A 15,108-nucleotide genomic window follows, 5' to 3' on the forward strand; every position below is an offset into this window, starting at 1 on the left:
CACATTCAGGAGGGGGGAACAACTACAAAGGAAATGCTCTACCTTTTCACAGTGTCATTCAGGAAAACCATGCTTTCACCTGGGCCAGGGCAAATTGGACGGTTCCATTACAACAATATTCCCACTTTCATATAATGACCCTGAGCTGGAAGCTGGTCAGGTTCCACTCCCGGGAGGTCTCTGCAATAGCACAGGGCTGTATGTAACAGAAGCCTTATCTGGAGTGGGAGTGAGGAACCTTCTGAACTTTTACTGTATCTCTGTTAAACTGAGGATTAAACTATTATTACAATGCAGAAACTGAATATTTCCCAAGTTGTGTTAACAAAATAAGTATACAAACATGCACAGGTTCTTTTGCTTAAAGAACTGAGTTTATGGAAACTCAGAGAGCCTAACTTGCCAGCATGTCCACAGTTCTCTAAGAGCACAGAACCAGGGTTTCAAATCCAGTACAGAGCAACACCTTAATTGTGAGGTGGGTTTAGTCAGCGGGGTGGTGAGTGCTTTCTTCCAAAGGCATGAAGAAAAGGATGGAAGGATGGAGGCAGGTGTTCCCCTAGCAGACCCCAGAGTGACAGATGGAAATGGTTCATGGTGGGAAGAAGCTAGGGACAAAACTGCAACACCAAATCCTGGTTCTTCTCGGCTTTAGAATTAGAAAGCAGGAATTCAACCATCACATGAATGAAGACCTACTTCTCAGAAATAAACCCCGGCTTCTTAAAGAAGTTCTTATGTACCTAAGTCTATCATGTAATTACTTAAAGACAACTGTTTACAACAGACAGAACTCATCATGGGCTTAAGCAAAATCAAAAGAAATAAAAACTTGATAATAGGAATCACAGTGAAAGAGCAAACAAATGATTCATTACATTTGATACAATGCACGGTAAAGTGTAACTCTGCCACTGTAAGCTTGAAAAAAATTAGCAGATAAGGCGGAAAAATCATTTTATTTATTTAAAGATGTGATTTATTTATGTGATATGTGTACATATGTCACATATGTGCGGGTACGTGAAGATACCAGAAGAAGGTATCAGATCCCCTAAAGCTACTGTCTTAAGCTCTAGTGTGTGCAACATGACGAAGGTACTGAGAACATACGAGGTCATACGGAACAGAAGTAAGGGCTCTTAACTGCTGAGACACCTCCCAAATTCCTATTTTGTAGAAGACAAAGCAAAAGGCCACCAGAAAGCAGGTGGAAGGCATGCTTGAGGGCTTTGCTGGAGAGGATAGGCTCATGGAAGCAGACACCACGGAGCCAGGACAGAACCGCAAACTAGAACCACAATGGTGTCTCACTGTATACCTATTAGAATGGCCACACTGATAACACCACCACCAGATTACGAATGTGAACAAACTGGATTATTTACTCGTGGCTTATAGGGATATAAAATGGCTCAGTCACTCCTAAAAATAGTTTGATAGCTCTATTTAAATTTATAAATGAACTTAACATGAAGCCTAGCAAGCAACATTTGTACATTTTCCAGAGAAATGAAGACTTGTTTGCATTTGGTAATTACACACTCTGTTTGTAATTGGCAGGAGGTGAAGGTGGGAAAAATAGGAGTTTAAGGCCAACCTCACCTGCAAACAGGTTCAAGGCCAAGATGGGCTATATGGAACTAGAGATATCTAATCTGATATCATCCAACAAGCCCAATGCACTTTTAGTGTTTTCATGTCCATTTAAAATTTATTTCCCAGGATTAGAGAGATCTCTTAGCAGTTAAGAGCATTTGCTGCTCCTACAGAGGACCTGGGCTCAGTTCCAATCACCTATATGGCAGCTAACAACCAGTTTCCAGAGTATCTAAAGCCTTTTTCTGGCCTCTGCAGTCTCCTGTACTCACAAGATACACATAAATTCATGCATCACTCACACATACACATAAAAATAACAAATAACGAGTAAAGCTTTAAACTAAATAAGATTTGTCTCCCATAAAACTGAACACCTGTGACCCATGGCCCTCCTGATCCATCCCCTTCCAAGGTTAACTTCTTTCTGTAGACAAGATACAAGAACAAACGCCAGAACTTGCTAAGGGTTCTGGGAAGCAGGTGTCCACCTGTTCTACATGCAGTGCAATGTTAAATGCTTCAGTCAGCTGGGGTTCTGGCCTTATCATTTTACTTGCTCTCCCCTCACAAGCTAGAGGCGTTCAGATAGTGTGCATACGGTATACAAACTAAGGCACCACCAACGGACATTACCAACTGGATCCAATTATACATGACGTTTGCCAAAGTGATTCTTCTGCTGATTCAAACGTTTCAAGTTAAACATCGTTTCAACTTCACTTACCTCAAGTATTTTATCTCCAGTTTTAAGTGCATGGGTTTTTCCTGCAGGACTATCTTCTAACACTTGTTTGATGAATATACCCTTGAGCTCCTCTCCATTTTTTAAGCGTTTTATAACTGTTTGTCCACCAACAATGCTGATACCAAGAGACACGTTAGGTTCTCTAAAAATCTCAACACTGTAAAAGGGACAAAGAAGCACACTCATGAATAAGGTAATTTAACTTGCTATGTTACACTTTAAGTGCTTCTATTGCACAGCCTGTGGCTCATGTTTTATTAAAATTTCCTAATGTACTTTAAAGATTTTTATATAAATGATGCTAGCTCAAAAAATATAAGACACTCAAAATTTATGACATGTAAAAGTTTAAATTTTGAAGAGAAGAGACTCAGGGACGGGCTAGCTAAGACTCAGCGCGCCTCTCCCCATCACTGCACCACCAGTCCTTGCACTCTGAGCAGGGAGACTCCAAGCAAACAACAAAGAAGTGGAGACTGAAGAAGGCACACATTCATTTTAATAAGGCCTCAGCTTTTCAGAGTAAAATAAACTTGCTAGAGTGGCTCACAATCCACTGCTTTTCCCAGAGAGGTTTGAGGGTGAGGATCTCTGTAGAAGGCAAATGGTATCTGCTTTTAAGGCTAAAAGGGTTTCTTTGTTTTTGACTTCTGCATCATTATTTTTGTTTGTTTGCTTCTGTATTTGAGATAGGGTCTCGCTGTATAGCTAGGCTGACCTTCAACTGGCATTCTTTATGTTTGGGATCCTGAGTGCTAGGACTACAGGAAAATGCCATCATATCTCTTAAACAGCCATACAAATACCCAAACAAATATTTGCTTTTATCCAAAGACACTGTAAAAAGGGGTATGAAATTTGTTCCTATATAAATTTTGCTTTAACTACAGAAGTATGAGTAGTAGTTAACTCAATTTAAAATATTACTCAGAAACTATGTCGTCAGAGTCATTAAGACAAAACTTGGGAATTGCAAGATGATAGGTTGAGGGTTGTGGAATTAACACAGCATAAAAACAGAAAGAAGCTACTGAAGGACTTTAATAACCATAAAATGCTGGCAGCCTGACAAGTACAATATGTACAATCACATGCAAGAGAAGATGAGTTCATTCTGTGAGCCCAAATCAGACACAAATGTATATTCTCCACGAGGAGGGAGGAGAGACAGAAGCTGGTAGGTGAGAGAAGCCTCAACTACTGTTTCTAGCATCAGGGAACCCAAGGCAGCACAACCTCACTTATAAATGATACATGATAAAGCAGGACATCCACCAGTGGCTACTCTCAGAGGGACATTTGGAAGGTGCTTTTTCTGAGACAACATCAAAGAGTTATTACTGGCTAACAGTCTTTAGCCAAAAGAAGGGATTAAAATTTAGCATAAAGGATATTACTTATTTTAAGTCTCAATTATAGTGTCACTAAGTGTCTTAGTCATGGTTTCTTTTGCTGCGATAATACATCAGGACCAAAAAGCAAGTTGGGGAGAAAAGAGTTTATTTGGCTTAAACTTCCACATTGCTGTTCATCACTGAAGGAAGTCAAGACAAGAACCCTAACAAGGCAGGATCCTGGAGGCAGGAACTGATGCAGAGGCCATGGAGGGGAGCTGCTTACTGACTTGCTCCCCAAGGCTTGCTCAACCTGCTTTGTTAAAGAATCCAGAACTACCAGCCGAGGACTGGCCCCGCCCACAATGGCCAAGCCCTTCCCATCAACCACTAATTAAGAAAATGCCCTCCAGCTGCATCTTATGGAGGCGTTTTGCTGAGGTTCCCTCCTTTCCTTTCCGATGACTCTAGCTTGTGTCAGGTTGACATAGGACAGCAGAATAAAAAAAAAAAAAAACAACTGAAAAGAAGAACAAGGGTGTGCTTGCACTGAGGACAGTAATGGCACACACTCACATTCTTGGTGGACCCCAGTGGCTGAAGTTCGGCGTTTCCTCTCCTTCACCTTCCTCTCTCTCGGGTAACTCACTGTAAGGGGAAACGCAGCACTTATAAGACACATTCTTATTTTTAAAAGTTCTTGGAAGTTCCAAAATTCCATGATCTATAGGTAATTAATTAATTTTTAACCCTTTTAAATTATTCACATCAATAAACAGACAAAGCAAACATTCACTGCTGTAACAGTCAACACAGCAATCCCCTCCCCACAGCTCCAGGACATCACACAATGATTAAAACCTTGTAAAACATGAAGCTCTTTTCAAAAAAGATTGACTTTAATTTGTACAATTTCACATTTGCAATGTCATCAATATATAACAACTTTCTGTCGTTCTATAAAGAGTCTCACTTTGTAACCAGGCTGGTGTTGAAGATGCATGGATCTGCTTGCCTCAACTTCCCTAGTTGCCATACAAGTAATGGACTTCATAGTGACACTGCATACACTGGCAGTGAACCCAAAGCCAGCAGTGAACTACAAGACTGGTCTCCTGAAGTAAAGGTGAGCTTTCAGTCTAAATGTCTGTGCCTGCCTCTGCCTGCCTCAGTGCTCCCTTGAGGAAGAAAAGCCATGGGTAGCAGAGTGCATCTTCCCTGTGTGAGGCTGGGACAACTAAGCAATGCACACCTAGAGCCACTCCTCTATGCACAAAAGAAATAGGCTTAACCTGTGTTTAGATCTCTTCTATTCCTTCAGTTAACAAACTCCACTTTAGAGAAAACACTCCACTTCTACCAAATTCAACCAGCAACACTAAGTACAAGACAAACTAAACAACCAAAGGCAATTCACTGACATGTGATTAAACCACATAAAAAGTCATAAATTATGTGCCCAGCCCTTCCACTCCAAGGTATGCTTCTAGGAAAAAATAACTATTGCTGATTTATTCTTGTGTTTCCCTCTGAGTGCTGCCCTGCACCTACATTTATACATATATACATAATAAAATATAAGTAAGTGTGGGGAGTGTGCGCATGTGTGAATACACCCTGTTTGTCTTGAATTATCTGGGCACTATACATTTTACTAGCCTCATTGCATGGCCAGGATTCTCAACATTACCCAGTTTCTGCCACATCCAACTTCTGACTTTTCTATTCCACGCTCAACTCACTGATTTGCACCCAACACCAAAAAACAACAGGAAAACACAGATAAAGCTGCCCTGTGCTTACGGAGCCCTGTGGAAATACTTCTCTTGGCTTCTCTTTGACCTCTCTGTAGTTCTTCTCCTGTTTTGCAATTCTTCAACTTCCCTACACCTTTTCTTTCCTCCCCCACCTCTCCTTCCTCTCTCCAGCCAGGCCTAGACCCCTGTGTGGCTCACATTCTTCTCACTACTTGAGTTTCCCTCGATGATCCTTCAAATCTGGGAGCTTCATCTATACTTGACCATGTTCTCAATTACAGACACTAATCCCAGATTGATAGATCCAATGGATTCCATCTACTTTGTGGATTTAGGGATATTTTAATCCCAACATGTCCCCAACTAACCTGATAACTTTCCTGCCAACCTGTTTTTAGGTCTTTATCTGGTCAAAGAATTATGTCCTGCTATCTAGCTTTCTGCTCTAGAACCACGAATCTTACAAACTGTCATTAGACACTACGCCCTGCAGATTCTCTGATGCTTGAGAGTCTGCACATCCTTTAGTCCTCAAGAGCACTTGCTGGTCTGTATGGAATCCATTTTGTGAATAAAAATATAAAATTCTATTTATGACCTAATTTCAAGAACTATGGAAACTTCTAATTTTCTAATGCAGTTTTAGTCATAAGATCCCTTTGTATTTTCTAAATGTGACATTAATCGTGCACATTTTTGTAAACAAAAGCCAAACCAGGAACTAGCCATAGGGGGTAGGGAATGCAGAGGAGGGTCTGCAGGGTGGGAAATGAGAATAAAGGACAAAATCACATATGTGAGAAAATGACATAATGAAACATATTACCTCACATGACAACTTAATGGTAATTAACAGTAAATACACTACTCTGTATTACTTAATAACAATTTTTTAAAGGAAGAAGAAAAATGAACACACTATACCATGCAGCACTCGCATATCTTGAAGACACTGTTCCCACATATGATGAAGGCCTAGAGACAACCTGGGCACTGGGGAGTCGGTACAAAGGCAAATCTTCTTGCTCCCTTCTTTGGGTAGCAGCTGGAAGATTGACAAGCATGTCAGGACCTTGGGCATCGTTTGGAATCATCATGCCTAAAGAATACAGATGATGGGAAATCAGCACACAGTCAGTAATTCAACGCACTTTTAAGGACGCTCACTGTAGGTATGACCCCCTAGCTAGGAGATGGATGACATTAAGGTACTTAAGGGAAAGCCTTAATGCCCAGGGCAGAAAACCCCACTAAAAAGTGAAGCAAGGAGGGGCTGGCGAGATGGCTCAGTGGTTAAGAGCACTGACTGCTCTTCCAGAGGACCTGGGTTCAATTCCCAGCATTCACATGGCAGCTCGCAGCTGTCTGTAACTCCAGTTCCAGAGAATCTGACATTGTTGTACCAATGCGCATGAAATAAACTTAAATAAAGTTTAAAAAAAATGAAGCAAGGAAGGTGCTGAACAAAGGAAGGTTACATTTCCAGTGTGTCTTGTGGGAAAACAAACAAATGAATAAAACTAGGTACTTCATCAATAGCATTACTTTATCAAAAAGAAAACAAAACAAACTCTCTTATGTTTTCTAATCATATTGCAAAGCTTTCCTTTCTCACCCTAGGCTATTCTGGTCATGGGTACTTTGGCATTCATTCAGTTGAACAAAATGACCCCATGACAACTAAGTAAGAAATACAATTTGAAAGGCTTAGTTTAGAAACTTCAGAATTTATTTTTTCTATCTGTTGACTCATTCTATTTTTACAGATAATTTTAAGAAAGGCATTATTAACTATATTTTATGGAAGGGAAAATTCAGATTAAAGGTTTTGCTAATGATTAGTCTGTGCATGTATGTACACATGCCATATTGCATGTGTAGGTCAGAAGGCAACCTTTAGGACTTGGTTTTCTTAGGTCATTGGGCTTTGGGGTAAGTGCCTTTTCTGCTAAGCCATTTTGCTGGCCCAATTTATATACCTGGCCACTAAAGCACACATTGCCATAATTTGTTTAAATGTTTCCCTCTTTTAGGTCAAGCTCTTATTCTTACTTTAATTTACTTATGAGTGTGGAAGAGGAAATGCACAGGTGTGCACAGGTGTGTCCATGGGTGCACACTTGGGAAGGCAGAACACGACATTGGCTCTCTTCCTCTACCACTTTTGGCCTTGCTGTCTTGTGACAGGGGTTCTCACAGAACTGGAAGCTAACCACTTCAGTCAGGCCAGTCAGAAAGTGCTCAGATCAGCCCATCTCATCTCTCCATGATGAGATTACAAACGCATTGCCCAGCTTTTTACAAAGATTTTGGAGATTTTTGAAGATTTTAATTCAGGCTCTTATGCTTGCAAAGCATGCTTTCTCTCCCAGCGAGTCATCTCCCCAGTCCCTTACGTTATTCCTTTTTTTTTTTTTTTTTTTTGCGATAGTGTCTCACTATGTAGCCCAGGGTAACCTCAGACTCACAAAGACCTGTCAATCTCTGCTTCCCAAATCTTGGGATTAAAGGTATGCCCCACCATGCCTTGAAAAGATTTTGTTGTTTTACATTATGTATATATGGGAGAATATGTGTGTCCACAGAGGCTAGATGTCATTAGAGTCCCTGGAGCTAGAGTTATAGGTGGTTATAAGTGACCCATTTGCGGTGAATGCTGAGAGCCAACTCTGGTCCTCTGTAAGAGTAGCAAGTGCTCTTAACCACTTACCCATCTATCCACCTTTAATTATTCTTAATTTTTAAAATATATTTTGTGTGTTGGGAGGACAGTGGACATGTGGCAGTCAGAGGACAACTTTCAGGAATGGGTTCTCTACTCCATCTTGTGGAAGGTCTTATGTTCCTGCTGCTGCATGAGCTTCCAAGGAATTCTCCTCTCTCTGCCTCCCACCTCATCACAGGAACACTGGGAACACAAAGGCATGCCAGTGCATCTGGTTTTTCACTTGAGTTTTGACAACTAAACAAATTTTCAGGATGAAATAGCAAGTTCTTTCACCCAATTAACCATCTTGCTGCTGTGTGTGTGCACATGTGTCCTTCCTTTACTACATCTACATTGTTTATTTTGCATGTGAATTTGTGTAGTGAGCATTCATGTATGCATGTTCACACGTGCGAATGTGCTTATGTGTTCATGTATGGAAGCCTGAGTTTGATGCAGAGTTTTTCTTGATCACTCTTTACCTTGCAGAGTCTGATTCTCTTTCTGAACCTAGAGCTCACTGTTACAGTTAGTCTGGCTACACAGCCTCCGAGGACCCCACTGTCTTTGACTGCTAAGCACCGGAATTAAAGGGGGCTGTCACACCTATCTGCTTTTACAAGGGTCTGGGTATCAGAACCTTGATCCTCACACTTGTGCAGCAAGCACTTTACCCTTTGCACTATCTCCCCAGCCCCAGGCTCTTCTCTGTAATTTTGACTTCTATTTAGAAGGACCCACAACCTTGAGGCATGTTGGTAAGGGGAGAGAAACAGATCTGGACTCCAGCAGGAGGCAGATTCAATATGGGGCTTGGAATGTGGTTCAGTTGGTAGAATGGCTGCTTGGCAAGTGTGAAGCCCTGGCTTTGATCTCTAGCACCACATGAGCCAGCTGTGGGGTGCACCCAATAATCCAGCACTCAGGAAGGAGAGGCAGGAAGATCAGAAGTTCACAGTAATTCTCAGTTACATAGTTTGAGGTCACCTGCCTTACTTTCCAGAGAGCAGAGTAATTGCAGACAGAAAAGCAGCATGGTTGAAGAGCTATGAACCTTCTGTGCAGAAGGAAGCAGGTGATGAGAAACCTAGCAAGGTTCAGCTGTGGGGAATTTTGCTGTCCAGGGAGGAGCCTGAGTTTGCTGTGCCAGGAGCTTTCCTTAAAGCCAGTGGGGACAGCCCCCATGGGACCCATGAACCATTGATGAAAGCAATCTCCCTCTATAACACTCTTCTTGTAATTGTATTCTTGAAATAAATGTAAAATGCTGTAAATTATGAAGTGTTAGTTAAAAGCTCATACATATGTAAGGAGATGAAATACTACTTCATGTGGTTGCATAACAATAAATAATGCAGCACTTATCCAAATGATATGAAATATGATACATATTTTCATCAAGATTATTATTAGGGGCCATGGTCAGTGGGATGATGCTTGACACCAAGCCTTCCAATCTGTGTTCAATCCCTGGAACCCGTGTGACATGATAAAAGGAGAGTACCGCCTCTGACTCCCATGACCAAGCATGAGTGTGCACGTACACAAATAAATGTGAAAAAAATTGTTAAAGGTAATTAATTTGTATACCCTCCTAAAACATTTCTTTCAGAAGTTAAGTAAGACGTAATTTTTAAAAAGACTCAATGTGTTTTATTTACCACTGTACAAAATGTGAGGAGTTACAAGTGGTTGCGAGCTTCAAATTCAGGCAGTTGTGACTCAAATATTCACTCATATGTGGAGTATCTACTACTTGTCAGAAACCGATGAAGAAACAACCAAGTGAACAAAACCAATAAAGCTCCTGCTGCACGGAGCTAACATTCTAGTGGGGAAAGGTAGAATGAGCAGCTGGACTGGTGCTCAGAGGCTTAAGTTCTCGGTAAGAAAACCAAGTAATTGACAGTACAGAAAGTTATGATGCCCTCAGACAAATAGTCAGGAACTAAGAGAACGGTAGGGACATTATTCAAGGCTCCATGTGTGTTAGGTACAGGAGACTGTGTGAGGAAGTGACTTGATTAGAAAAGAATGGATCTCAAAGAGTATTTTAATTTGTCACCAAAACTAAAAGCACTGCTGCTCAGAAACAGGTCAAACAGTATGGGAGCCGAAAGAGGAAAGCTTTGAAACCAAAATACAACTGAAAGAAGCCTGCAACTGAAGCTTCTCCAGTAGATGTACTTTCTCTACTTGCCCTGCCTGCCCTACTTGTCCCGCCTATTGTGCCCTGCAAGCACAGGTTTGTCTTGTGGGCCCCACCACCCTCATTATGCTGCAGAGTTCTTACAGAGACAACAGGAAACCAATATGAAACCCTTCTTCCATCCTGAACTAGGTTGTCGGGGTAGGGTCCAAACAGTTTCCAACTCCATGTTTCTGCCTGTCACACCCTAGTCCTCAGGCAGGCCATGCAAGTGATCTACCACTGTGCCTGTGCCTCAGCCTCCTGATTTCTTTTATTTAATGGATACCTTTATTCTGAACTCTCAGAATTGCTTTATCTGTACCAGAATCCAACATAGGGACCTTCCCTTCCTGAAATGTGTAAGACAGACAGTCCAAAATGCCACCCGTTTCTTCTTTGTTTGCTCAATAAAAGAATAACAAGGCAAACTGAGGCACTGTGGTCTGTTTAGAGGCCTGCACCCACATTAACATAGGTTTATTCATCACTACAGTATATCTAGGGACCCAATATAAACTCTCAGCCAGGCTGTCCTCATGTTTGTGAGAGCATGAGGAATTTTACGCCAATTGCCTTCCTTGAATCTGTTCTCTATAGTGTTTCAGATGCTTGACTTACGAGAAAAGCAGAACTGACTTGTCAATCACAGACTCTGCACCACCTTTTCCTGCGAACATCAGCCACACTTCACCTTGAACAACTTCAGTAAACGACCACTCCTATGGCTTTTGATCTTGTTCAGAGACTACAAAACAGGTCTAATCAAGTGGCAATGCAGCAGAGAGGGGTGACTAGAACTATCATGCTCAGTTGCCTTTCCCATCCCCAGATACCTCCACTGCCAACTGCTTGGACCTCATTTCTGTGTGGTAGTCAAAATGGCGCCCGACAGCTCCAATCACCTGTGCACCTGAAATGCATGGGTGGGAGCAGAGGTGGGCAGAGCCCAGGCTGCGGCTGTAAGCGGCAAAGGCTCCAACCAGGCAGCGGCTGTAAGCGGCAAAGGCTCCACTCGCCCAGCAATTTCCCACCGTCGCTGCTCTGCTGTGCAGTGAGTGCCGGTCAGTCACAGCTTCTCCAGCCCGGTGCCACAGGCCATCTCTCTTGCCTTTCGCTGGTACACAAATGCCCACTCCTCATCTCGTACAGTGCCTGTCCCATTCTTTACAGAGCTGTTCACCTTGTGCTCAGAGCACCCACCCGCCCACAAAACAGATCATGTCCTGGAGGCCTATACAACTGTTAGTTATGGCTATAATGGGCACAAAGGTTACAAAAACAAGGAGGTTAAAAAAGGTCCCTAGAAGTTAATGCTTATAGAAAAGGAATGGGGAAAATTTTCCAAAGCTTTATACTTGGTGAGAGCAAGAACAGAATGGTATGAAGAAAAAGCAAGAAGTGCTTGAGCAGAGAAAACAGGTGGTTGCATAATTCAGCAAGAGAAACACTTAAGGTGATGTGTTGAGCAATTACACGTGAGTAGCATGTTGCCTTCTCACTTGACAGATTCTATTTCTCTGCACACTGTGGTAACAGAGTCAGAGACAAGCCTCACCCCTCAGAAACTCAGCTCACAGCAAGAGACAGGTCTGGAAAGGGACAGAGGACAGAAACCCCTCTGGAGTGGGCAGCACAATGGAGATGGAGCTGTTTCCTCCCTGGAGTCTCGGAACACTGATACACTGATTGTATTCCTCATTTAGAATTCATCTTCCTGCCTTTCAGTATGAATTATGTTCGTTTACAAGTTTGCTTTCACACTCCATGGAGAATGTGAGTATGCTAAAGAAGAACATTTTGTTTGTATGCTTTTGCTGTTGTTTCTTTTATGTTGGTGATGAGACCATTATGTGCTCTATTACCACTGAGTCACATCCAAAGCCTAAAGTCACTATTTTGGATTAATCACAGGATCATGAATAGCTCATTACACACAAGCTATCAACACATGATTTTAAAATTAACTGTCCTATAAATCTGAGATCATTTGTTACTGACAGAGTGCACAATTGAATATAAATCTGAATGGCGTTCAGAGCCTCTCAGATCTAATCTGACTTTACAACTGAGGAAAGAGGGGCTTGAAGAAGCTACCAGCAGATTACCAGTTTAGTATAGGAGAGCCTGGTATTCAAACAGGGCCTGTTATTTGCTGAGTAAAGTTCTCAAGAGAAAAATACAAAAAAGAATGGGATCAACTTAGGACACATGCTGCTGTGATGTGTGTCAGCCCATATCAATATCTTCTTAGCCCAGCACAGTGAGCACCTATCCAGTCATGCCTATCACAGCACTCCCTGATGTATGTGCTTATGAATGGTTTCTGAGCAAGGACACATCACGATATATAACTTTAACAACAGTCCCAAATGATATTCTCAAGAACAACTACCTAGGGCCTTGCAAAATTGGATGGTGTTCCCCCAACTCCTCTCTGAGAATCTACAGACAGCTGTTTACAGAAGAGGGAATGTCATTTTCTTCAGTATTTATGCTCCAATAAATAATGGCCCATCCATGCTTCTGTAAGAAAACCTAATGAATTTTAATGGATCACTGGGGAAAAAAGTCATATAAGAAGAAAGGGAACAGTTGGAAAGAAGAAGAGGATCAACAGGAATGAGAGGGGGACAAGAGAGTAATGGAGGTGAATATGACCAAAATCCATTACACATCTGTTTGAAATATCATAATATAATCCATTATGTATAATTAATACACACCAAAAATATTAAATGGCATAGAGCCTTTGAAATGAAGACCCAAACCTGTGGGGAAAGTTTGCATCCATGCACAGTCATGCAGAAATATAGCTGGAAGATTTGATCTAATGGTAATAAACGATAGAAGGAAGGAAGGAAGGAAGGAAGGAAGGAAGGAAGGAAGAAAGGAGGGAGGGAGGGAGGGAAGGAAGGAAGGAAGGAAGGAAGGAGGGAGGGAGGGAGGGAGGGAGGGAAGGAAGGAAGGAAAGAAGGAAGGAAGGAAGGAGGGAGGGAGGGAGGGAAGGAAGGAGGGAGGGAGGGAGGGAAGGAAGGAAGGAAAGAAAGAAGGAAGGAAGGAAGGAGGGAGGGAGGGAGGGAGGGAGGGAGGGAGGGAGGGAGGGAGGGAAGGAAGGGGGGAGGGAGGGAGGGAAGGAAGGAAGGAGGGAGGGAAGGAAGGAAGGAGGGAAGGAGGGAGGGAAGGAGGGAAGGAGGAAGGAAGGAAGGAAGGAAGGAAAGAGGGAGGGAGGGAGGGAGGGAGGGAAGGAGGGAGGGAGGGAGGGACACTATGGCTCCAAGCAATGCTAAGACACTTATGGAACAGTGACAGTGAAGAGGCCAGTGTGGTCTGTATACTCTTGTCATACACTGTGAACAAGTATCATTAATCAAAGAACCAAGGAAACGGGAAGAACTTAAAAAAGTAGATTTCCTATAGGTTGGGGAGATTAAAGCTTTATTTTCTCCCAGCTATGAGCCTGAAAAACTGCAGAGACTCATCTAATCATAGGGTTCCATAGTGACTGCCTACTCTGGGCACTCACAGGGGCAAACCAGCATCATCACAGCACAGCTTTCTCTAACTGCCATCAGGGCTCCATTTTGTAGATGCCACTGAACACACTTGTGACCTCACACCAAACTGTCTCCCTTACATGTCTGATACGTGCAGTGTTAACACAGAGAGCTTTTCCGAACACAAAATCTAACAGTGAAAAGCAGCACAGATCCTGAACAGCTCTGAGTCCCTGAGGAGGGGACTGAACAGCCTTACCATAATCTCAATAGTATAACAACAGCCAGCATTTCACAGTTGGAGGAATAAAAAAAAAATCTTTTAAAGTTGAGGCTTCAAAAGTATATAAAAATTGCTATTCTAGAGTGGCAAAGAGAGGTATAATACATTCAGAACTCTTTAATGGAACCTAAGTTATTAATGTACTAGAAACAACTATAACTTATGATGAAGAAAATGCTTCATAAATGTTTAAATATTCACCTCTTTATTAATATTTAACAGCCCCATCCAATGAGCTAGCAATTCCACTTAATGGCATCGGAGACTTTAACATATATTGGGAGAGACGTAGTTCATGTAAGGGAGTAGTCTCCCTTCCAATCTGTGCTGTGATACAAAGCAGAATGAGGCATAAAATAAGCAGCCTTCTCAGTACACAGAAATTGAAAGATCCAGTTGAAATCTCAGCCAAAGTTGCTCTGACTCAGACTAAGTGATAAACAGTTTTAAATGCAAAAGATCATAATGAGGACATGGAAGGGATTGGAGAGAGAGAAGGAGGAAACAAATTAATTATGTTTTAATTCCAAGAAATTAAAAACAGCATGATGAATGTAAATGTGACAGTACAATGCATTGTACATAAAGCACAAGGTCTGCAAATAATCTAACTTGTGTATAAGAAACAAACCCACAAACCTAAATCCAGGCTGTTGTTTGTTAGTGGGTGAAGATGCTCCATTTCATCAAATCTGCCGCGCTGACCATTTCCTTCAGAGGAGGGTATGGACTGCCGGGAATCAAGGCCAAATGCTTCTTCCATCTTGAAAGAAAGACAGCCAGAAATTTAGCATGATAAGAAGCAATGAGAACACCATAATGTTGTTCTAACCAGGCAGCAATACATGGAAAACTGGGACTGCAAGTTTCTGCACATACCACGTCCCCCTGGGGGGTTATCCTGTCAGGAGCTGCAAGTGCTGCATGAGCCCACACACAGACACCTGGATATTTAGTAAGTTTTGATTTTAAGCATTAACAAATGGATATGAATG

At 42.0% G+C, this 15,108-nt stretch overlaps 1 protein-coding gene across 5 annotated transcripts in view; it reads right to left on the minus strand.

The window, feature by feature from the left end:
* Patj (PATJ crumbs cell polarity complex component) overlaps positions 1-15,108 on the minus strand; it is a 302,434-nt gene that overhangs the window by 176,818 nt on the left and 110,508 nt on the right. For all 5 annotated transcript variants that reach the window (XM_038332714.1, XM_038332713.1, XM_038332717.1 and 2 more), the window contains 4 exons: positions 14,753-14,876; positions 6,363-6,537; positions 4,258-4,329; positions 2,327-2,504 (listed from right to left, as the gene is read on the minus strand). In XM_038332714.1, coding sequence (XP_038188642.1) covers positions 2,327-2,504; positions 4,258-4,329; positions 6,363-6,537; positions 14,753-14,876 — 549 coding nt within the window. The remainder of the gene's footprint in view (positions 1-2,326; positions 2,505-4,257; positions 4,330-6,362; positions 6,538-14,752; positions 14,877-15,108) is intronic.

Source organism: Arvicola amphibius, chromosome 6 (assembly GCF_903992535.2).
Source record: "Arvicola amphibius chromosome 6, mArvAmp1.2, whole genome shotgun sequence".
Taxonomy (NCBI): Eukaryota; Metazoa; Chordata; class Mammalia; order Rodentia; family Cricetidae; genus Arvicola; species Arvicola amphibius.